At 56.7% G+C, this 24945-nt stretch overlaps 1 protein-coding gene across 1 annotated transcript in view; it reads right to left on the reverse strand.

Annotated features, from left to right (window-relative positions):
• Nucleotides 1-24945, reverse strand: part of EYA2 (EYA transcriptional coactivator and phosphatase 2) — a 204042-nt gene that overhangs the window by 32767 nt on the left and 146330 nt on the right. Inside the window, exon 9 of the mRNA XM_017350738.3 lies at nt 19240-19323. Within this exon, the coding sequence (XP_017206227.2) occupies nt 19240-19323 (84 nt within the window). The remainder of the gene's footprint in view (nt 1-19239; nt 19324-24945) is intronic.

The raw sequence follows: 24945 nt of genomic DNA on the forward strand, positions 1-24945 counted from the left end.
AGTTGAGGTTGTCTTCCAGGCTCCGTGTGCCATGATTCAGGGACTCACGGCTAGTGGAGAACCGTTAGCTTTTTGGACGCACTACTGGAAAACCCCCATTCTCGCGTTCACGGGATCAATCTGTTTTCAAGAAGATTTGGCCCAGTTTTGGGAGGGGCCTGGTGAGCACACTAGAACGCCTCCATGATGCCATGTTAGGGGGTGTTCTGCCCCTGGCACGGGTGACATTTAGGGCCAGGCCATTCTGTCGTGGGGTCCTGTCCATGGTAGGGGGCTGGCGACAGCTGGGTGCCAACAGCACCCCCACCCCCAGGCATGGCAGCCAAAGATGTCCCCTGGGGGGCACGACCACCTGCAGGTGAGAACCCCATTCCCAGTGACTTGAGACCCTTGGTCTTTGCATTCTCTCTGGGATTACAGAGCGGGCTAAGTCATGAGCAAAACTTAAAAATAAAAAAAAGCTAGCTATATCCGCCAAGCAGCAGGTGGGAGGGGCCACTCTGCTGTCTCCAGGGGCTGTGTGGCCCACCCGCGGGAGCCGTGCGCGGCTGCTGGGCCAGGCCGCCTTCCTGCGAGCAGGGACGTGACTCGGGCAGGTCCCCTTACCTGGCAGCACCCACTTCCTCGTCACGCTGGCGTGGGCACCCCCAGTCCCCACCTCCCCGAGAGCGAAGCCCTGGCGGACAGAGAGCCCCCTGCCAGGACTCCCAGCTCTCAGCAGGCATGGCTGGTGGGGCTGTGGCTCTTACTCACGGGCCTGGCTGACCGTACCTGGCCCTTGCTCCCGTGGCCTCCCGAGGGGAAGGTCAGGGGAGGCGACCGGCTTAGCACTGTGCGAGCCCAGGCCTTCTCGCTCCTCTCAGCACCAGACCGCCCCAGAGCCAGGCTTGTGTCTTGGCGGAGACCCTGTCTGGGCTTGCTGGCGCTGGCTGCGCGGGGCGGGCCTGCCCACCCTGCAGAAGGCTCACCAGGACAGCAGCTGCTGCCTTCCCTGGCCTCGCAGCTGCCAGCCGTCCGCCCTCGGGACGAGGCCCTTCTGTGCCTGGTCTGGAGTCAGGATCCCCCGCCCCCCAAACCCTTTTAAACACAAGACCCCCAAGCACACAAAGCAAATCAAAGCCATCGCACCAACCCAGCCCAACTGGGCCTTTAAAAAAACATCACTGCCAAGTAGCTGTTTACAAGCTGATCAAATAATTACTCTGCCACAAGGAAGAAAAGTATTAATTAAAGCCATTCAGTAAACTCCCTCCCCATTCTGTGGGGTTTATCTCTCGGGAGTGTCAGCCAGAGGTTAGCGATGGATTAGCACACAATGAAGGGCTTTGCCTGTTAAATCGCCTCTTGCGGGTTAGCTTTTAATAATAAAGTTGTCATTAAAAGAAAGAATTTAATGGTTTTAATTGGGTTTAATTACTTGGAAACTCCTGGAAAACAGATCAGCGTGTTTAAAAAAAATTTTTTTTAAGAGGAAGACAAGAAAATGATGGCTGTAAGGAAAAAAATAGGTTGATTCACATGTTTAAACAGCGAGGCTGAACAAACCCGGCTTCCGTGGCAGTTTCCAGAACGCAGAAGAGAGAAAAGCCCTTCTCAGCTCGGCAAACGGATCTATTTGTTATGAACTCGACGAGCAAAAGACCGGAGGATCAATCCCGTCATCGCTGAATCCCGGGAGTCAGACAGACGACGATGATGAGGTCACGGTCAAGTTTAAGAGAACAAAGACGTCTAAGCCAGTTCTCTTCTGGGGTTCCATGCAGCTACTCAGCCCTTTTTTTTTTTTTATCCTCTGAAGCATGTCCTTTTAGCTGGATATGCCTAGCAGCTTTTAAAGCATTTTACTGGGAAATAAATTTAAAGGCAAAAAGCGATAACGGAGCTGGAAGTGAGCAGGACGAGGACCTACAGGCGTGAGGGTTTCCCGCGTCCTGGGAACCTTCTGAGAACCCCGGAGAGGTGACCCAACACGAGTCACTGTCTGGGAGCCAGGGCCTTTCCACGACACGGGAGACCACGAGATTGCGCCCGGCCTGACCTGGCAGGTGCCTGCTGCCGCCGTCCGGCACTGAGCGCGTCCTCACCGCACGGCGCAGCCTCCGCTCCTGGGAGCAGCGGCCACGCTTTGGCAGGGCTGCCCCGGCGGGGGGACCCTCACACGGGCAGCACCACACTTCTTCAGAAGACACGTCACCCATTCATTCTCCTGGAGCAGGCTCAGCTCCCAGCACTTGCTGTCCCTCCTGTAATCCTCCCCCAGTGACCCGAGGAGGGAAGAATTACCACTATTTTACCCAAGCTACTGCGGTGGAAACTGAGGCACAGTGGCTTGCTCGAACGTGAGCAGGCTGGTTCCAGCGACCACCCTCTAGACCGGAGGTGGGGGGGACATTTTAAAACAGACAGGAGAGCTATGTGGCTTGTACGGTCTCCACTGCCACCACCCAACCCTGCCTCACACCAGCCGCAGACAATATGGAAATGAACGGGCATGGCCACGTTACAATAAAACTTTATGTAAAAAGGAACAGGCGGTGGCCAGACTTGGCTCACGGGATGGAGAGGTCACCGCCCCCCTGCTCCAGACCATCGAGCCACGCTGTCCTTGTTCCCAGACACTGAGGGTCTTTGCCACTTGGGACTTACATTTCAAAGAAGGGGATGGACCATGAAGAACTAACACGTTTTGTTTCAGAGACAGGTGCCGAGATGAAACCTGATGATGTGCAGCAGGGTGAGAGGGAGGGACGGGTGTGTCTGCATGTTGTGGGTGCCACCAGGGGGCCCCTCTCTGTGCAGGGGACACCTGTGGGAAGCCCCGGATGGTCTGGGGGGTAGGGACAGTCCCTGCCAAGTCCCTGGGACAGGAAGGAGCTTCGCGTGCCGGAGAAGCAGATCGGCCAGGGTACTGGGAGTTCAAGGGCGGGCACTTGATCACGTGGCTAAGATGCCCACATGCGTGTAGGACGCCTGGGCTTGACACCTCCAGGCTCTGGGTCCTCCTAGGAGATCCCCGCTAACGCAGGCCCCGAGTTCCTGCCACGCGTGGGAGAGACCTGCATTGAGCTACAAGCTCCAGGCTTTGGCAGGGCCCAGCCCTGGAATGGACCAGTGTTGTCTCATCCATCTCTCAAATAAAGAAACGGAACCATTAAAATAAAAAAGAAGTATGTGGGAGAGGGAGGAAGGGGCAGGCAGGAGGGGCAGGCAATCTAGGGACCTCCTCCCTAGGGTCCCCGGGCCCCGCTGGCTTCACTGCCCACGCACGCCACAGGGGGGATGTGCTCTGATGCTCCACTGTGTCTTCCAGAAAGCAAAGGGGGCACACTGCCCCTGGCATGGAAGACACCAGCGTTCCTGGACCCCAGAACCAGACAACGGAAGCCACAGACCGACACGTGGAGCCACAAAGCTGAGAGACACCGGCTCAGGCCGCTCTGCACCTCGGGGACATGGCTCAGGGCTCCTGCAGCTCCCGTGAGTGCAGAGGCACAGGCCCTGTTGTGCCCATGCCACAGACAAGCACACTGAGATCCTGGAACAACAGAACTCACCCCAGGTCTTGGGCCCAGAAGTGCGAGGATGGGATTTGATCTTCCATCTACTGGTTCACTCCCCAAATGGCTGCAACAGTTAGGTCAGGGCCAGGCTGAAGCTAGGAAACAGGAACTCCATCTGGGTCTCCCACGTGGGTGGCAGGGGCCCAAGTATTTGGGCCATCTCTCTCTGCCTTCCCAGGTACATTGGCAGGGAGCTAGCGTGGAAGTGGAGCAGCCGGGGCTCGAACTGGCGCTCTGATAAGGGATGCCGCTTAACATGCTTTTCCCCTAGGCTGGACTTGCATCGGAGCTGCCCCTGTGCCAAGTTCACATATTCACAGTTGGGGGGAAAGGCAGGTGGGACACCTCCTAATCCCCAAAGTCAACCCTGCACACAACGGCGCCCCCGGCTATCTGGGACAAGCTGGAGAACCCTACTGTGGGCCAATCAGCAGCAGCAAGTGCAGGTGGGGGCGGGGATGACAGCTTCTCCGCCTGCCAGTTAAGGGTAAAGGAAAAGCGTCCCCCTCTTTAGCTTCCTGGGAGCCCGCGATGTTTTTCACCACTTAGCATTGTGAGCGGCAGGCTCAGTGCTTACAGGGACAAAAGAGCTTAGCTGGCAATTTGCTTGGGTTTTGCAAAGGCGACATAAATCCCTCTCGGATGCGTTGCATGCTGGGGTGGGAAGGGTGGGGGCACAAGGGTTGTTGAGAGAGCCGTCGAGGAAGCGGCTGGCACCTGTTAGACCTGCGGGGGGAGCATCAGGCACACTCAGGCGTCCTAACTGTGCGCCGGGCGGCCCAAGGCGCGGGAGCCCACGAGACAGTGGTCTTTCTCAAAGCAGCCGACGGCACAGGGTCTCCAAGTCTGCTAATGTGCACTCTCTGATGACCCCAAGCAAATAATTGTCTAGTGCTCAGAAACACGCACCCAGAGGCCCGTGGCCGCCTGGCTTGTGGGGGCACTGTCAGGAACGGTCAGGTGGGCACAGGGCACCCCCACTCTGCCCACCGCCCCTCCAACGGTGCCATCCACCCCCACGCCGCCTGTCAAAGCTTTCCCCTCCCCCCCACCAAAATGACAACCGCAGACGCCCAGACTCCGGCTTCTTGCCTGTCTTCCCCCCAGGGGGCAATGGGCCCGTGAAGCCCCCATCCTTGTCCCCCAGTCCTGCAAAGGAAACCAAGGGGCGGGCAGGGCCACCACAGGCAGCCACGGTGTCTTCACTAGCCAGGGGCCAAACGCCCTGGACTTGACTGGAGAGCCAGCCGCGTGGGGTGGGGGTGGGGGTGGGGGTGGGAGTAGGGGTGAGGGAGGGGTGGGGGTGGGCAGACTTCAGGACAGGGTTTAACCCTCAGTGGGGGAAAGAAATCTCCCACTTCCTCGGAAAATCCTTTCCAAATTGTGTTCATCTTGACTTAATCCACATCTACCGCGCGAATTAGGCGGTATTTATTTTGAGAGCCTACTTTATAGAGTTCCAAGGACTCTGTTTTCCTTGGGCAGACCTTCTCCCCATTCCAGACCTCGCACTGCCGCCAGGGCCACCGCCAGCTTCCAAGGTGCTCCACTCACGTGACCGAGAAAATGTAAATAAACACAGCTGAGCGCGGGAGAAATTGGACGGTTTTCTCATTAAAGAAATAAAATAAACAGATGTCCTTAAGCACTTTGGCTGTGTTTGCCCAAGGATGGAAAACTCTGGAAGTCGGACCGGCAGAGGCGAATTAAGCTACCTCTCAAGGTGGATGGGGTGTGGGGGTGTGGGGGGAGGGGCAGGGAGGGAGGAGCTGGCCGTCCTCCGGGGAGAGCACTTGGGATTTGAACCTTAGCCACTTCTACAAATAGTTTCTAACTGCTGGGTCATAAACCCACGGCTTTTTATTTCTTCTCAGTTTGTCAAGGAGGCACAGGCAGAGCAGGCTGCGCCTGGCCGCCAGGATCTGATTGAATCCGGATGGTATCGCGCTGGCTGGGTATCGGGTTCTGGAATCTGAGCCGCAGTCACGTATCGGCTCCTGCGGAGGGTGGGGGCTGTGGGGGCTGTGGGGGCTGTGGCTGCTGCGGGGAGCGGGCAGAGGAGCCCCGTGGAGGGGCGTGGAGAGCCAACACTCGGCCCAGCTCCGCGCACACAGCCGGGCTTGCAGACTGCAAGGTGGGAGGCACCTGGGGTGAGTCTGCGGTCCAACGGCCCCCACCCCGCAGGCACGGCCAGCCGGCCGGCCGGAGGGGCTAAGTTACCAGCGCCCTGGCAGTGTTGGGCGTCTCCCTGTAGGAAGTAGTTATGATTGGTGTGAACACTGACATACCTCCACGCCCTGGCTGGAGTCGCCCCTAAAGCTCACCCCGAGCCCGCTGTTCAGGGACACACGCTTTACCTGGGACATGACCCCAGGAAGCGTTGGTGACCCCAAGGGGGAAGTGACAGGGAGGTGAGCCGATGAGCACATCACTTCAAGGGCCACTGGAGCTGTGGCCCCATGGGGACATCCTTCAATGTCACGGCCACATGCTTAGGGACACCACCTACAGGAATGGGGCATGGACAGCGTCTACTATACGGAAAATTAAATCCTAGACATTTAATAACACAGACGATATTCTGTAATATACATAACCACGGAATCAAGTAGTAGTATATATAATTACATATGTAATATACATGATGTCATCAAGTAATCATGTTGCAGAACAAATAATTGCAGCTGCGTTATGGTGAGCCCCGTGGGGCCATGAGCCACCCATAACTGATTTTCACCTACTCAGGGGACTGAGACCACTTCCTAAGAATGAGGCCCTGGACGAGTGGCACTGGCTAGGCTGAGGGTGGGAAGGGTGCTCCAGGCAGAGGGACAGCATGTGCAAAGGCCCAGTGGTGGGAACAGCATTGTGAACAGTGGGAGGTGGAGCTGGCAGGCCAGCAGGGGAAGACCTCACAGAGCCTGATGTCACTGCAAGGCCCCTGTCTCCGGGGCAGACGGGTCTTCAAGGCTGGAGATGGGGAGAGCGACACAATGATGTTTGCTTCTTGAAATAGCCTCTGGCTGTTTAATAGACTGAGGCCTGGCAGCGGCTGGGCGCGTGGTGCCTCTGAGTGGCTGAGCGGTTCCTGGTGGGGCAGGCACCTGTGCAGAGGCCCCAGGAGGACGCTGCCTCGCAGCCCTGGGGACCACTGCGGGGCTGAGATCCGGTTTGCGATTTCAAATGACCCCTCTGACAGCCGAGGGCTGGGCCTGGGGGTGGGAGGGCTCTCCCGTCCCGGGCGCTGGTCGCCCACCAGCTTCCCCTGCGATCCTAGAGCCGAGGCTGAAACAGCAGCCAGGAAGCCTGCGCCCGGCATCTTTCCCAGAGGCTCCCCCAGTCCTGGAGCCTCAGGGTTCTCACGGTGAAACGAGCCTTCCCCTGCCCCACACTCAGGGTCACCAAACGGACTGGGGGTCTCCCCAAGAGCCTACAACCCCCTCCCCGACCCGAGTTCTGGCCAGTTCCCTCCCACAGAAGAGCTGACTGGGCACGGACATTGGCACGACCGCTGCCACGCTGGGCGACGCACAGCTCCATACACATGAGAAACCCCGGAGCGCAGGCAGGCGGCATCCCCGGAAGTCACAGTGCATCCGCGCAAAGACGGGCCAGGATCTGGGCAGGGGCGGGGAAGGCTCCCCAGGGCGGAGCGCTCTGTGCCGTCCCCTCATCACAGTGGGTTCCTCTCGAGGACACGCGCACTCTGACATGCTTGCATTTCTCTCCCTGGGGGATCACAGTTGACGAGGTCCAAGTGTGCCACCTGGACCTGCCCACGAGCCCCAGGGAGTGCGGCTGCCCTGAGCCGGCTGCCCAGCTCCACCCACACACAGGCTGCAGGTTGGGAGACCGGCACTGCCCCTGCACTGGGCACCTGTGGTCTGTGCCGCTTCCCCAGGCTCACGCTCTCTGCTCGCAGCTCCGCGCCTGGGCCTCCCCAGGGTCTGACCTCCAAGCTGGAGGTGGGCACAGGGGCCAGGTTCGGCCAGTCAGCTCCTCTCTCTAGGGACTGCTCCACGGATGCAGCGATGGCTGAGGTCTGGAGGGACCTCCACTAGTTCCCGATCCTGGGGACCCAAACTCTCCTGCCACCTTCCCCTCGGTCCACTTCCCGGGCTGCCTCCTGTGGCTGAGTTAGCCACCGCCGGCCTCTGCTGCATCTGCCTTTGAAACCTCACTTTTGTAGCTGCTCTCCACTTGTGGGGTTACTTGGGCAACTCCCCGATCTGCTTCCTGGGACTCAGAAAGTTTCCTCATCTGCAAGGCGGGAAGAGTTGCAACTCCGTACTTATCCACCTCGGGGAGGCGGTGGTGGAATTAAGTCAGACACAGTCTAGTGCCTTTTCTTTCTTCAGTCTACTCTTGAAGCTCCAGCTGATGCCTCTTCTTACAGGAAGTCCTGCCTGATTATCTCAGCACATGGATGCCTTCTTTCTCTGATTTACCCCTATATATGATATAGTCATGCATCATTCATTCATTCATGTACATCTATACAATTAGGTTAAATCATTTATTCTTTCACTTTTATCAAAGCTAAATACTTAAATTGTTTTGTAAGGTTTATAATAAAATTGTACTTTCCCCGCCACACCCTCTCACTGCCCCTAGGACAGAGGCGCCCACTGTCAACCCTGTCAGCTCCCACAGCCAAGTCCCTCAATTGCACAGCTGCCGTGGCCGGCCACATGGTGCCAGCACGTTAAGCTGCCACTTGTGACGTCAGCATCCATAATGAGCACCTGCCTGAGTCCTGGCTGCTCCACTTCTGATCCAGCTCCCTGCTAACGCACCTGGGAAAGGCAGCCAGAAGATGGCCCGAGTGCTTGGGCCCCTGTACCCTAGCGGGAGATCAGATAGAGTTCCTGGCTCCTGGCTTCAGCTTGGCCCAGCTCCAGCCCTTGTGGCCATCTGGGCAGTGAACCAGTAGATGGAAAAATCTCTATCTCTCCCTCTCTTGCTGTAACTCTGCCTTTCAAATAAATAAATAAATCTCTTAAAAAATTGCACAGGTATAAATGATAGCACTTCTCGACCTGGCATCTGGAGGCACTAGTCACTGACCTCACCGTGGGTAAAGTGGATGAAGCTATCTCTTCCTGCCACCCTCGGGCAGCATCTCGTTCTCTCTTCTTCCCGCACACACGTGAGTGTGTGTCAGAGCTCACGTTCCTCTGACTGCTATGTAGACCCCAGGTGCCCACCCTCGGCAGTGTGCTACTAAGTCTCCTTCTTTCAGCAAGCAGGGGCTATGGCCTCACACTTTCAACCTGGGCTGCCATGGGTTTTCTTCAGCTGACAGAATGCAGCAGAAGCGATGGTGTGCCGGTTCCAACGTCGGGAGGCCTGTGTGCTTTCACTCTCTCCTGCGGAGGGACCTTGCTTTGGCCACGAGATCCGGGGGCTGAGTCTCCTGTTCTGCGTACCCTGTATATGCTCCTGGTCTGACTTTCCTCCCGTGTTCTGATGGAGCATACCAACACGGTGCCAAGAAGTTTGTCTTCAGATGCCGCACACCACCCCCTTCCTGAAAACAACTCCACTCTGTGGTCTACCTTGACAGTTGGGCTGGGTATAGAATTGTTGTTGAAAATAACAACTTCCTAATTTTACAGCATTTCTCCATTGACTCCAGCTTCCACTGTTGCTACTTAGAAGTTCAAAGCTACAATGATTCCTGAAAAAAATCCGGAATGCACTGTGACATTCTGTGTCATCCTCATAGAGGGGCCGGGCCAATGACATTTATATTTCAGTGTATAGGCTGCCGAGACAAGCATTCCAATGGAATTTTTAAGCTTTTGATGGGGAGAGTTTCCTACTTTAGTTTCCTACTTCCAGCACCCAGCACATTCCTGTGTCCACGGCACATTCCTGTGTCCATGGCAGGCTTAAACAAGAAACTCTCATGAGTGAGTGAGAGGCTCTAATGAAGCCCCTGTCAGCCTGTGTCTCACTCATCAGGAAGTACTTAGGGAACACCGACAAGGCGCCAAGTACAGACAAAGCAGGACAGACCCTGATCTCTGCCTTCAAGGCGGGGAAATAAACAGTCACACAACCGATCAGTGCTGTTAGGGCAAAGTCCAGGGTGCCGTGGGAGGTCACAACAACGACCTAATTCCATTTCAATCAGGGTCAGGAAAGGGTCGCAGAGGCGGTGCCGGCTGAGCTCAGACCTAAGGCTTGAGAAGGAGTTTACCAGGCAGGCACAACTCTTCAGGCAGAGGGAACAGCATCGGCAAAGCTCTTGGGGTGGACCAGCACGTATTGTTTGAGGAGCTGAAGGAAGGTCAGACGTGGCTGGACCACAGTGAACAAGTAGGAGCTAGAAAGATGGGCAGGCCACACAGTCTCCCAGATCGCGGTGAGGAACGGACTCACAATCACTCCTCTACAAGTCTGTCTACTCCTCTTCCTGGGATGTGAGTTACAAGACAGCATTCACCTTGCTTATCTTGTTCACTGTCATTCCCCTACCTACACACCAGCACAGGGCTAGACATGCACATAAAATGCTTTAAAAATGAGTAGATGAATGAATAAATCGATGGAGGGAGGGAGGGAGAGAGGGAGGATAAATGGATGGATGGGTGGGTGGTTAGGTGGGGCTGGGGGTAGGTGGATGATAACTACACAGAAGATGGATGGATGGATAGATGGATGGATGAATGGATGGATGGGTGGATGGATGGGTGGGTGGATGGATGGGTGGGTGGGTGGATGGGCTGGTGGGTAGGTGGATGGATGGACGGATGGATGGGTGGGTGGGTGGACGGGTGAGTGGATTAGTGCGTGCTATTCATGTTCCACCTGGCTCTCACTGGAACCCCCTTTATGATTCCGTGGACCCTTCAGCCAGCCTGTGCACTGCAGAGGATTAGGATTCCTAGTCCACAGCCTGGCTTTGAGGTCTGCTCTTGGGCTGCTGGAGCCGCTCAGCTTAGCTGTGGTGAGAACAGATGCACCCGGGAGGTTAAGCCCCCTAGGGAATGTCTGTCTCCACGGACTGCCTGGCGCCCAGGACGGAGTCCAACTCTTCCCTGCGGCTGTGGTGGCAGTGGCGGGGAGGGGGGGAGGGCAATCTCTGCATTGAGTATGATTCCCCTTTTCCAGCTCTCGGTAGGATCAGGCGGGGGCTGGAACCCCACCCTTGCTGGGCCTTCCCCTTTCCCCAGGCTCCCCCCACCCCGGGAACTCTTCCTTCACCCACAGCTTGCTCCTGAGACCACCCCTGAGGGTCAGGATCCCAGGACTTGGCTCGGAAAGATGGAGGGACTCCACCCTCCAAGATCTGGAACCCCTGGACCTTCCTGCAGACGATGGACCTCCAGAAAACGTGTGCCTGCTTCTCCTTTGTCTGTCTGTCTGTCTGTCTGTCTGTCAGAGGAGGGGGTGGAGGTGAGGATGCACCACAGTGAGTGGACGGAATTCCCAGGCATGACGACGGGCAGACAGACAAGCTTTGGAAAGTCGGCAGCCTGCTTTATGGGGAGGATCCCACAGGCACGAGTTGGGATCACGATGCTCAGAACTGAGGTGGGAGGCATCAGGGAGCCTTGTGTCTCGGAGTCCACACCGAGGACCCAGGTGGCGTGGGCCACCCGACCCCACCGCCAGCCACTGGGCCAAGTCCAGGCCCACCGCTGCCGGAGCGTCCCAGCTGCAAGGCCGCCTCGGTGACCACCGTGCGATTCTCCGTGGCCTGTGCTGAGCCCCTGCTGTGGGCCAAGCTCTGGGTGAGGCCGGGCCAGGCTGGCGCACAGCTTCCTGCCTGGCCTGGACAGACGCTGACGGGTCCCTGCCTGCCACACACACATGCACGCTCACTCCCTGGCGGGCGAGCGCCTGGAATCTCACTTCTACTGTGTGTGCTGTCACACGGCTGAGCGCCCCCCCCCCCCCCCCCAGCCATGAGCTGTTCATGGTTTTGCTGATTCATCAGATGTTTCCCAGCCACGTGCCCGGCGATCACATCAGACCCAGTCGGGTGCTCTGGGCTCCCGGGCTGGCAGAAGAGCTCAGTTTTACCCTCAAGGCAGCCACACGGACCACGGGGACGCTTTCCATGGCTTGGAGCAGTGGGCCAGCTCCGGGGGTCACCCCTCCTGAGCTGGTGGCTTTGGACGAGTCACATCACCTCGCTGAGCCTCCATGACTCCTGGAACGGGTACCACAAGAGCAGCCAAGCCTGCAGCTCTTCCTTCCGGTGGGGCTCAGCAGGACGTGGAAGCCCGGGGCTCCGCGCGGCAGCCGCAGGGCTCTCGACCCCAGCGCTGTGCACACAGGGGCTGTCCTGTGCCCCAAAGTATGTCTGACGCTTTCTCTGCTCCTGGCAGAGCCCCCTCCTACCACATCCCAAGCCATGCCCACTCTGAGTGACCTTTCACCTTACCACGTGTCCCCTGAGCAGCAGGAACACCTCACGTTCCACACTTCCCCGGCAGACAGTGGAGCTGCACAGACGGCAACGTGGAAGGCTCTAAAATCATGGTGCAGAGGGCACATGAAGTGAATGCGAGAGGCTCAAGACGTCCCGAGAAATGAAATCAAGAGCTGTGTATTTTGGTGCAAAAAGTTTTGAGATGCACGGATATGAGCGCTCTTTAAAGAGATCCGGGACAATGCAGATGTTGAAAAAATACATGCATTTCAAACTTCTTGCATGAAATGGATTTATTATTTACTTATAGACTGGTTGGTTTATTTGAAAGGTGGAGTTGCCGAGACAGAGTGAAAGAGAGATCTTCCGTGCACTGGTTCACGCCCCAGATGGCCGCAACAGGTGGGGCTGGGCCAGGCAGAAGCCAGGAGTTGAGACCTGCATCCGGGTCTCCCACATGGGCGGTGGGAACCCAAGGACTTGGGCCATCGCACACTGCCTCCCAGGCACATTAGCAGGACGCTGGATCAGAAGTGCAGAAGAGCCAAACTCGAGTGAGACACTGATACGGGAAGCTACTTCACACCATGCACAAAAGTTGGCCTCGGATGGCTCACGGCTCTCCACGTAAGAGCTACAAGGACACAGTTCCTAGAAGACAGTGCAGGAGTCCATCTCTGTGAACTGAACTGGGCACTGTTTTCTCAGATACAACGCAGAAAGCACGAGTAATGGGAGAAAACACTGATCGGTGGGAGTCCATCGAGAAGAAGGACTTGGTCGGCCCAAGACCACCCCCGAGAAGGCAAAAAGACAGCCCCCAGACCGGAAGGGACGTGTGCAGCTCCCGTGTCTGGTAACCCACCGGTATCCAGGATGTAGAACGCCCTTAGCGCTCAACAAGACAAGACAAACCGGGTAAAACCCAGGCAAAGGAGCTGACCAGGTGTGTCTCCAAAGAGACACTGGCAGTACAATGTCGCTGTCACTGTTAGTCAACTGGTCACTAGGGGAACGCCCATGAGACCCACCATGAGACCCCACTTCCCACTGACCAGGCAACGGTAACCAGGACAGGCAGGCCAACGTCGGCGTGCACGTGAAGAGAGTGAAAGTACTCCACATTGCTGTCTGGGAGAGAGGCGGCGGCAATGGCTGGCTGCCCCAGCTCGCCGAGGGAGCTCTACGGGACCCACAGAGGCTGGGAGATGCGGCTACCTAAGGCGTGGCCAGGATGTGACACTGGGAGGAGGTGGTGGCGAGGCAGTGGAGACGGCACAGCCAGGAGCAGCGCGCCCCTGCCGGGGACTGGGAAGAGAGCCGGTTTCTGATTTAAGACGCAAACACCTGGTCTGATCACTCCTGAGCCATCTTAGCTCTGTGCGTCTCACTCCATGAAGGAAACAGGAAGTCCCTCCCCCTGTTCCAGATGGCCACCAATCCGATTTCTGCTTCCCGCACAGCGCTCGACACAGGGGCTACGAGCAGACAGCCATGCGATGCACAGGGCGCACGCCCATGGTCCCTGCACGCTTGTGGAGAAGCCACTTCAGTTTCCTTTGGTGGGGGCACCCCTCTCCCACTCAGCCCCCTACGCCCTCCACGCCACGAGCGGGCTCTTCATCTAGGCTGGCCAGAGTTATGGAGGTCAATGCATGTATGGATGTGGGATCCAATTGAGTGCAGCGAGATTCCAGTCTGGGAACTGTGCTGGAATTTGGTAAGTAGAAGGGTCCTGTATAGCTGGGATTACTGGGAGGGAGTCACCACATGCAGCAAGTTGGCTGAGGGCTGCAGAATGACCTGGGAACACTGCCTAAGCTCCTGGATCCAGCCAGACCTGAAACCCAGGCACCGCTTGGTTTTTCAATGATTACGATTCAACAAATTCCCTTTGTAGCTGAAACATTTTGGTGTCTATTTAAAAAACCTATTTTCTTTTTATTGGAAAGGCAGAGAGACAAAGACTTTTTATCTGTTGGTTCACTCCCCAAGTGCCCAAAACAGCTGGGGCTGGGCCAGGCTGAGGCCAGGAGCTCAGAACTCCATCTGGGTCTCCCTTGGGGGTGGCAGGGACCCAGGCACTTACATCATCATTTGCTGCCTTGTAGGGTGTGCGTTATCAGGAAGCTAGAATTGGAAGCGCATCCAGGACTTGAACCAGGCACTCTGACATAGGATTCTGGTGTCCCAGCGGCCTCTTAACCGCTGGGGCAAATGTCCCCCCAACACTGTCTGAGAATCCTGCCTGACCCGGAGCGGCTGCAGCTGCTGGGGAATGCAGGCCACAGCGGAGGCTACACATGGGTGCCCCGGCCACAGCGGAGGCTACGCATGGGTGCCCCGGCCACAGAAACTCCCTCGCATCAGTTATTCTCTCTGCAAAATGGGGCCGCACTGCTGCCCCTCGGAGCCCTCCCCCACCCCCGACTTCCACGTGTACAGCCGCAGCCCACACAGTGCTCTCGGGAGCTTCAGACCCACGAACGCAGCTGTTCCGGGGCCTCTCAAAGAGCACGGGTTTTAGTCTTCCTCATCACATACTGTGGCAGAGTAGCTGTAAGCAGGTGACGGCCACGGCCACCAGGATGAGAGTTCCGCCTTTAACCCCCTCCCCCCCACCCCGCTGCCTTCCCCGGTCTTGCTCTGAGAGAGGGCAGCCGCCAGCTGGCTCAGAAAGACTCCTGATTTGACCCCACAGTCTCGCTGCGTTTTAATGGGCGCGCCCCACAACTTCACCTCAGCGCTCTTCCCTCCAGCGTATGGTCTTGGGCTAGAAACGGTCAAGCGTCCCCCTCCGACACCCGTTCCCCCTTCCTCGCTTTCGGAGTCACAGACTCTCTCGATTTTAATTGGGCACAGGACTGCACCCCAGACAGACGGAATTTCACAGACTCCCTTGCGGCTGGATAGGGTCCCGGGACCAAGTTCTGGCCAATGGGATGTGAGCGGACGTGACGCACGCAACTTCTGGGGTTGGCCCGTCACCGGGAGGGACAATGCAACAATGTGACACAAGAGGGAGGGGTGGCGTCTTCTCCTGCCGTCCCCACTTCTTTTTGGCTCGGATTCAGACAAGGGGGTGAGCCTGGGCCTGTCCTGTCACCAAGGACAACCCTCCGGGGATGGCCGGGGACACGACGGGAGGGCCTGGCTCTCGGGTGCTGCACAGCGGCCAAGCGAAGCCAGCTTGGGTCTGCTCCAAGCCCTGGCTGTTTCCCGGCTCTCCTAGGGTTGCTGGATTTGTGAATAAAAAATTCTCATTTCTCCCTTTAGAGAGTGCTACAGGAGGGCACGGAAGATTCTAGAAGAGCAACGGGGGCAGCACAGGAGACCCGGGGGCTCCCAGAGCTTTTCACCAGAGACTGCCCTTTACGACCAGGGATCGCACAGGAAGGCGGGGCGCCCAGCTGACCCTCCCTCCCCCAGGCGATCCGATTCCCGTGAGCCTCAGTCTCTCCTCCCATGTAAACCAACTGAATACGCTGGTTTCACAAGTCTTTCTAGCCCCGAACTTCTGTGGTCCTGTAATTCTATGATGGGTGTTGAAACCTGGATTCCAGTGGGGCCAGAGACCCCAATCCTGGGCTCAAGGGTCGGGGTGGGGTGGCGGCGGGCTGCACGATGCGTGCCCTCGGATGCCGGCAGCCTCTGCACTCCCACCTGGCGACATGGGAGTGCCAGATTTCTTATTTTTTCTTTTTCTTTTTTTTTTTTTTAAAGATTTTATATTATTTGAAAGACAGAGTTACAGAGAGAGGTAGAGACAGAGAGAGAGAGAGAGAGAGAGGGTTTCCATCCGCTGGTTCATCCCCAGATGGCTGCAACGGCCAAAGCTGGGCAGATCCGAAGCCAGGAGCCGGGAGCTTCTTCCGGGTCTCCCACGTGGGTGCAGGCGCCCAAGCACTTGGGCCATCTTCTACTGCTTCCCCAGGGCACAGCAGAGAGCTGGATCGGAAGTGGAGCAGCCGGAACTAGAACTGGCGCCCACATGGGATGCTGGCGCTTCAGGCCAGGGCCCCAACCTGCTGTGCCGGCCCCAAGATTTCCTAATTTTTCAAGACAAGCTGGAAATCTGGAAGGCTTTGGTCTGTGTACTCTCCTGATTTTTAAATGCTGGCGACAAATTCACATTTTTCCAAACGCTCTGGGGGCCAAACGAAAATATCTGCTGGCTGAATCTGGCCGGTGGCCACCGGTCGGGGATTTCTGTTTTCATTTTCTTCCTCTCTTCTCCCTTCCTCCCTTCCTCCCTTCCTTCCTCCCTCCCTCCCTTCCTTCATTTAACAAATGTTTGCTGGCCACCTACTGAGGAGACGCCGCTCTATGCACTGTGGACAAAGCACTGGACACGCGTGGGGAGAGGTCCCCGTCCTCCTGCAGCTTCCCATTCCCGCTCGTCCCGACTCTGCTCTCCCACGAGCAAGGCTGTCCCAGGCACCGTGCGTGGTTGGGATTCAAACGACACACGCATGGCCCGTGTCCTGCTCACGCGTGTGGCCTACGGGGGAGGCGGATGCTAAGTGAACAGCTGTGATGGAGATGAAAAGAACTCACAGGGACGGACACTGTTTAGACGGAGGGCAGTGGTGGTCTGGGTACTAGGGTGGAAGCTACGTGTGCACTCGGGCCCGGGGCAGGCATTGGCACCTGCGATGCCTGCGTCGTCCCAGCTCTGATTCCAGCTTCCTACAAGACGCACGATGGGAGGCGGCAAGTGGTGATTCGAGTGGCTGAGTCCCTGTACCCATGCGGAGACCCAGGGTGGAGTCTGGCGTCTGGCTTCGGCCTGGCCTGGCTCTGGGTGTTGTGGGCATTTGGGGAGTGAATCTGTGCCTGGAAGATCTGCCTGTCTCTCTGCTTCTGCCTTTCAACTAACTACTAAACAAGAACTGAAAGATAAGTAGGGCTGAAGCCAGTGAAAGAATGTTCTAGAATATTCTGGATCTAGGCAAAGGCCTTTCCCCAGACTCCCTCAGCTGGCATCATGCCCGCACGTGCGGAGCCCCTCGATGGGGAGCGCCCATGGTTCCCTAGCCCGAGGCTTTCTTGGGGCCTGAGGCTCAGGGACGTTCCAGCCCTGGAGAAGCCTCCTACCCACGATGGAAGGAAGGGGATTTGTGGGTAAATTCCCAGCCCACTCCCCCGCCAGAGCTGTCAGCTCCGAGCTGTGCCCTCTACGGGCTGCAGGGGTCGCTGTGGGTGCCCCGGCCGCCCCCGTGGGATGGTCCAGCCTCCTGGGCTGGCTTCCTTCCCTCCTTCTTCACTTTTCCGCCCAGCACCCGGGTGTCCCAGGATCGCCTCCCAGATTCCCGTGCTCAGTCCTTGTGTCAGGGCCTGCTTCTGGGAGAAGCCGGCAGAACGGGGGAGAACACGGCAGACAGGAGGTCAGAAAACCACTGGGGAAGGGAGGGGGAGACTGGCGAGGGGGCAGGAGCTGCCCAGGAAGGGCCCCTGAGGCGGGGTAGGGTCTCCCTGGGGAAGCTGTGGACGACTGCTCAGCGTGGGGGTGACACGGCCAAGCTTGTGTTCAGCATGACCCTGCCTGGGACAGCGGAAGTGCGGTGAGCGGACAGGAGGCCAAGCCAGAGGCGAAGGTGGCAGTGATGAGGAGTGCGGCTGGACAGAGGTGGCTGCGACTCGGGATGACATGGGCTGGGGCACGGGGGCCCAGGGACACGCTCTGGGCCTTGTTCCTGTGTTGGGAAAGACTGGTTTGGTTTCAGGAGTGGCGGTGGGACACAGACGCAAAGATCATGTCCCGGGGCCAGTGCTGATACGGAGAGAGTAAAGCCCCCGCCTGCAGTACTGGCATCCCACATGGGCCCTGGTTCGAGTCCCGGCTGTTCCATTTCCGATCCAGCTCTCTGCTATGGCCTGGGAGAGCAACAGAAGATGGCCCAAGCCCTTGGGCCTCTGAACCTGTGTGGGAGACCTGGAAGAAGCTCCCGGCTCCTGATCGGCTCAGCTCCAGCCATTTCGGTCATTTGGGGAGTGAACCCGTGGATGGGAGACCTCTCTCCGTCTCTCCCTCTTTCTATTTGTGACTGCCTCTCACATAAGGAGATACATATTTTTAAAAAATCATGCCCCAAAGCCAACAGGCACTGCACGACCCCGCAGAGCGAGGGGACTTCAGAGAGTGCTGTGTCCGCATGTCTCAGGGAAGTGACCTGAGCAGGGTGGTGGGTGGGCGATGCACCGAGGGCCCCTGGGGTTGCCCAGTGGCGTTCCCAGTGGCTCCCGGCTCTGCCCCCTTTCCCTAAGCGGACAGCCCCGAACCACACGCGGGTGCTGCTGGATGTGGTAACGCATTCCGGTGCGGCAGCAGGTTTCTGCACCCCCAACACCACCTTTATATTCTTTACAGCAGAGCGGCAGACGATAAATCCATCTCGCTAATTACACACCCAGCTTGTTACAGCCCCCATAAAAACCACGCGCAGCTGGGAAAGCCATGAGGCGGTGTCAAATCGTAGTCCTGGTCTCTAAACAGAAACAGAAACACTTTCCAGGCGCTGGCGAGTCTCAAGGTTCCTACCGGGGCGTGGAAGCAGCTGCCCCGGAGGTCACTCACCTTCCAGGAGGTGACAAGTGACAGTCCTCTTAAGCACCGCCCCCCCCCCCACGTGTCCGCTCCAGAGACAGCAGATGCGGGGAGGGGCGCCCACTGTGGTCTGTTGAGAATCTCGAGGGGTGAACGCTGGGCTTCAGCAGCTGCCTTCGTCACCGCCCGGAGCATTTGCCCAGAATTCCACCTGGCTGCATCCCCGACACAGTTTGCCCCAAGATACGTTTGCAAAGCTGTCGCTGGGGTGCGTGCCGGAGCTGACAGTGCCTCCCCCTCGCCTCAGAGAAAGGGAAGGAAAATGGAATTCGTTCGGTGGAGGCGAGGTGCTAAGCTAACCACCAGGGAGGAAAAGTACGTCCCCCCCCCCCCCCCCGGTGTCCAGCTGGGATTACTGTTGCTGGCCATCGTGGGTCCTAGCCCTTTGAGGCAGAAACCAGCTAAGGCCGCGAGCTTGTAGCCGACCAAGGAAATGCTGATCGCACGGCGTGTTGGAATAAAAGGCGTGGGAGACGATCGCTAATTAAATTTTCACATGTCAGAGGAAAATTCCAGTTTTGCAAACCCAGGCTGACCTAACGGGGCAGCTTTTGTTGGAGAAGCGGCCTCACAAAGCAGCTCCCATAATTCCCAGGACCAACTGGCTGGACAGAGTCAGGTTTGGAAAAAAAAAAAAAAAAAAAAAAAAAAAAAAAAAAAAAAAAGAAGACAAAGTGGATTCTTACCTTCCCGTATCTGGATGCAAAAGTCCCCGTGAGTAAGGAGTGAAAAATAATTATTGTCTCATCCAAGTCCCACACGAACACACGCTGTGATGAAAGAGGAAGAGAACAGACCAATGGACTCGCTTGCATCTGACTTAACGTCTGCAGAAATTAACTCCCTGGGCGGAAAAGAAGCCTTGAACAAGATTCAGTTATAAACCGGCTCAGTGATGCCGGGCGACTCCCCCGACCAGATGTGCGCCGTGTGTTCTGATGGATAGATTTTGGGCTCCCATCAACCCCACAGATGCCAGAACCAAGAAGCCCGATCTTGCCTTCCGCAAAAAAAAGCTCAGAAAAGGAGTTCTGTCCAAAAACAACAATAAAAATCAAATAACTCATTGGACACCGTGCAGTACTGCCATTTTAATCCACCGCGCACCACAGGGCCAACTATTCCTAATCATGTCTGCTCTCGGTGAGCCTGCTGATTGCCTCCGTGATTCTGAGTGGCGTACGTATCCCTTTACAAGTTCAATGAGACCCTTGCAAGCGCGCTGCCTCCAGGTGAGGGTTTGACTCGTGGTCGTCTCTCCGTTTCTCTGGGACCTCACATCTCCCCCGATGTCCAGTTCCCTCAGCTTCGGGCTGATGGTGACCCCAATGCAGCAGACACGGATACTGGCAGCCCCCCCTGTCCTCTGCTCCCTTTGCTCTCCAACAGCCATCGGGTCAGACCGACTGCTGTACTGACAGTGTGGGTGAAATGGCTGGCACGTTATCACCAGAATCCCATTTTCTGTTCTCTGTCTAAATGCTGATGCTTAAGGATTTAATTTATTAATTATTATGAATGAGAGAGAGAGAGAGAGAGAGAGAAAATATGCAAAAGGCATCTTTCATTTGCTGCTTCACTACCCGAATGGCCACAAGGGCCAAGCCACAGCCAGGAGAGCAGAGCGCCCTCTGTGTCTCCCAGGTGAGTGCAGGGGCCCAAGCACTCGGGCCGTCTTCTGCTGCCTCCCCAGGCACGTTAGCAGGGAGCCAGAATGGGAGTGGAGCAGCCGGGACTCAAAGTGGCACTCATATGGGATGCTGCAGTCACAGGTGACGGCGTACCCCACTGCACCTGACACTGGCCCTGTCCTGAAATTTCACGAGGCCACATGAAGGTGTCGTTTTCTTTAAACTCAAGCTGTTCAGCATGTTTAGGGCATGTTTAGCCCAATGACATGCATGTTTTTACAGCCCTGGAAGGTTTTTCTTCTTCTTTCTTAAAGACACTCCTGCCCTATTTTCCACTGCTTCCTCTTTCTGGAATTCCCAGTCGTCCAGTGAAGTGGACTCTCCTGCTTCTCCTCTCAGACACCAATTCTGGGACTGTCCTGTGACCTGTGTTCTAGCAGACGGCTCACGCTTCCTCTTCCACTCCTCCAGTTCCGATCCTGCCGTCGTCTTAGCTTTCCTCTGAGTGTTCCTGCCGCAGCTCCTGCTTCTCCCTATCGGGACGCTCGGTCTCCTGGCATCTTTGTAGAAAATCAACCGGGATTCTTCCAGCCCGTCTCTCATAACTTAGGTTGTTTCTCAGTCACCTTACTTATCAGGCTTCACCTTTACTTCTCATACTCTTTCTGATGAGTGCTATTTTAAAGAACAAAAGACCAGGCCGGCGCCGCGGCTCACTAGGCTAATCCTCCGCCTGCGGCGCCGGCACACCGGGTTCTAGTCCCGGTCGGGGTGCCGGATTCTGTCCCGGTTGCCCCTCTTCCAGGCCAGCTCTCTGCTGTGGCCCGGGAGTGCAGTGGAGGATGGCCCAGGTGCTTGGGCCCTGCACCCCATGGGAGACCAGGAGAAGCACCTGCTCCTGGCTTCAGATCAGTGCAGCGCGCCGGCCGCAGCGCGCCAGCTGCAGTGGCCACTGGGGGGTGAACCAATGGAAAAGGAAGACCTTTCTCTCTATTTCTCTCTCACTGTCCACTCTACCTGTCAGAAAAAAAAAAAAAAAAAAGAACAAAAGACTGGAACACCTCTGTAACTGGTGTCGGGGAGCGAGGTTAATGCTCCCACCTATTCTGCCCTCACCAAAGGGCCACCTCCTAAAACGCTCTGAGGACGGTGGCTCCATGGCCACAGGCAACAGCCTCTGTTTGCAGAAGTGAGAGGTGCCCCAGATGTGAGGGCGCGCAAGTCCCAGGGGGGAAGCTCGCAGCAATCAATAAGGCTGGGTATTGTCTCAGGACTTTTGGGCCCGGCTGTACTTCTGTGTAGGATGCTCTAGGTTTTGGTATGGGATACACGAAGGTACTTCAAGAAGTTCATGGAAAATTGGAATTAGAAGATACGTTTATTTGGATGCAAAAACAATTTGAAAACTAGCATTGGGGGAAGCCTTCTGAGGTTAGGATATCCCAAGTCCTAACTTCTTGGGACTTATTTAACTAACTGGGTTGGACTCAGAAATTTCAGGAATAGAATTTTTTTTTATTAATAAGCAAATATTTCTGAACTTAGTATAGGCTCTGTTAAGCACCCACTCGTGTCCTCTGAGGAAGAGGGTCTGATCCTCTCCACATATCTTACAGCCTGTTGCTTGCCCAGGATTCTCAGTGGGCGAGTTCCTGGTGGCCGTGCTGTGGGCGGCCCCGATTCCTAGGCCACCATGGTCTGGGCCAGGATGGGTTCCTAGCCACAGGGGGTCAGGGGTCTTTCCCAGGAACCTTCCATGAAAGTCACCGTCCCTGGGGAACTGCTGGTGGCCCGTGGACCCTGAGACGCGTAAGCAAGAACAAGGCCACGGAGAGCAAAGGAAGAGGTCACGGTCAGAAAGAGAACCCAACACAGATCAGGACCAGGGCGCGCGTGGGCGCAGTGCGGTCGGGTGCGGAGGGCCTGCAGGAGCACTGTGCCCGGTCACCAGCACACGGGGACAAGTGCAAAGGCATTGCCGTTGGGGGCTTCAGCAGCCTCACCACCTCTGACTCCTGGAAGATTTCAGAATCCCGAGGTATCCCACTGGGTGCCTGCCCTAGGGCTCTGAGAGTCTCCACACCCTTAAAGTCAATTCTGCTTTTCCACTTAAGTGAGTGCACGCTGGTCTCTGGCACCTGCAGCTGAGGGTTCTAACTAATAGACGCTCAGAGTTTCCCTCCTTTCCACTCTGACATAATTCCTCTCCCCTGGGCTTCGGTCATTTGCGCAACTGCCGAAGACTTAAGAGGTGCGACCCAGGCAGGGCCGCCCTGCTGACATTAAGCAAGGAGTGAAACACGACTCACACCTCTCCCACTGTTCTTGCCCAGTGGTCCTTGCTCTGCAATGGAGAAGCAGATGTTTCCAGAAAATATCACCCTCTAATCCCTGGCTTCCATGCCACAACTCTCCCCTCCTCCTTCTCGGCTTAATGGAAAAACGTCTCTTCACTCTCAGTGCTGCCAAGAGCAGAAGCCACAGCAGGCGGCTGGGCAACTTTCTGGAGAGTGGGGGACTTTTTGTTGAAGATTTATTTATTTATCTGAAAGTCAGAGTTACAGAGAGGGAGGGAGGGAGGGAGGGAGAGACAGAGAGACAGAGAGACAGATCTTCTGTCTGTTGGTTCACTCCCCAGATGACCTCAACAGCCAGGGCTGGGCCAGGCCAAAGCCAGGAGTCAGGAGTTTCATCCGGGTCTCCCACATGGGTGGCAGGGGCCCAAACAGCCGGGCCATCCTCCGCTGCTTTTCCCAGGACATCAGCAAGGAGCCAGCTAACTTTGTCCTAGCCTTCTGCAACGGCCTGAGCCCACTGAAGGGACTGTGCACCTTCTCTCTCAGGATGAGGGGAAAGCGAGAACAGACTCCCATGGAGTGAGGATGGTCCCTGGGCAGGGACAATACCTGGTCTGGGGCAGGTGCCTAGGGTCAGGCTGCCGGCATTCCTCAGGAGGGTGACCACGTGCAGGGTCCCCACAGACGATCGGCTGAGACTCCGGCCACAAGCGGCTGCTGCAGCCGTATTAGCAGGTACTGGGTACCAATGCCCTGGACGGCCACTGTCTGGACGCCCCAGCATCCACCCCCATCTTCTAAGAGCATCCTGATTTTCCTTCCTGGCTGTGTGCAGTCTCGGTGGAAGTGTCAACCAAGGGGCAGGCAGAAGACTCAAGCCAGGCCCACGGGATGCTGTCTCCCTGGAGTGCGATGTTGGGCGAGATGGCGCTGGCATCACAGATGGTTCTCCCTCCAGCCGGGGCTGGCACCTCGCAGCACTGCCTCTGTCTCTTTCTCTCGAAACTCGGTTCTGTTGTCTCCTGGCCATGTCCTCTCCCAGCAGGCTCCTTGTGGCTTATGTAACCAGCACTGTGGTCTGCTGTTTGCGACCAAAGGACTGCGGCTAAGACTTGAGGGTTCTTGGGCTCCGCGAGGATCCCCGTGCCCAGTGTCTGCCACGGAAGCTCTCGAGAGCGGCTGCACTTTGAGCGCTGGAGGCTTTGATACTGGTTGGGGAGCAGCAACCGAGCCACACCGGACCCGAGAGGCCCTTCTGTTTTGAGACCGCTTGAACCTCTGCCCCTCACACAACTGTGGCAGAAGGGCCCCGACGGTGAGGATTTCCTAATCCCTGGGAGGGTGCGCATTCAGAGTTAAAACGACATTGATTTTTAAGGAAACGATGAAGATGACACTTCTTACGTATCTGAGTGTCTGACCGAGCTTTCGGCTGCTGGATAAAGTGTACAGAATTACGTACAAACGGGGGCGAGACAACGATGCATGGACACTGCCCAGTACTGACCCAGGCTTTGCTGTTCTGCCCACACACCTGCAGCCCACTCAACACACACGGGAAGCTGCCCATTTCTCCTTGAGAGGTCACAGTCACTTCCACCTATTTATCATTTTGGCATCCATGTTGCCATGGTATCATTATATGCCCCACCCCCCATATGCTCTTTTTTCTCTGGCGGGGTGGGGGAGGGTGAATTTCAGTGTCTGACCAATCATCCTACACTTGCTTTGTTAGAATAAAGATTGGTGCATCCCTAGACCAGTGGTTCTCAGCCTGGAATCCTCTGGGGAGGGTCACTAACGCTGATGCTGGGGTCCTGCTGAATCAGCCTGGGGTGCTGCTGGAGAATGAAGGCGTCGCCAGGCTACCCACGTGGTTCTTTTTTTTTTTTTTATTATTATTTGATAGGTAGAGTTATAGACAGTGAGAGAGAGAGACGAGAGAAAGGTCTTCCTTCCATTGGTTCACTCCCCAAATGGCCGCTACGGCAGGCACTGGGCCGATCCGAAGCCAGAAGCCAGGTGCTTCCTTCTGGTCTCCCATGCGGGTACAGGGCCCAAGTACCTGGGCCATCCCCCACTGCCCTCCCAGGCCACAGCAGAGAGCTGGACTGGAAGAGGAGCAACCAGGACTAGAACCTGGCGCCCACATGGGATGCCGGTGCCGCAGGCGGAGGATTAACCAAGTGAGCCACGGTGCTGGCCCCCACAGCGTGGTGCTAGCATGCAGCCCAGGCCGGCAAGCATTGTCCGAGTCACTCGGCATCACAGAAGCCGCACACGCACTGGAGCCAGCCCGCAGGTGGGTAACCATCTCAGCCATTCGGCAGTCAGCAAGGGACCTTGTAGAACTGTCCCCAGCACAGAAACCCAAACACAAGCCGCAAACCCCCCAAATAGAACAAACAGAAACCAAACAACCAAACCAACAAGGGGCCAGCATTGAGGCGCAGGCTAGGCTGCT

Source organism: Oryctolagus cuniculus, chromosome 11 (assembly GCF_964237555.1).
Source record: "Oryctolagus cuniculus chromosome 11, mOryCun1.1, whole genome shotgun sequence".
NCBI classification, from domain to species: Eukaryota; Metazoa; Chordata; class Mammalia; order Lagomorpha; family Leporidae; genus Oryctolagus; species Oryctolagus cuniculus.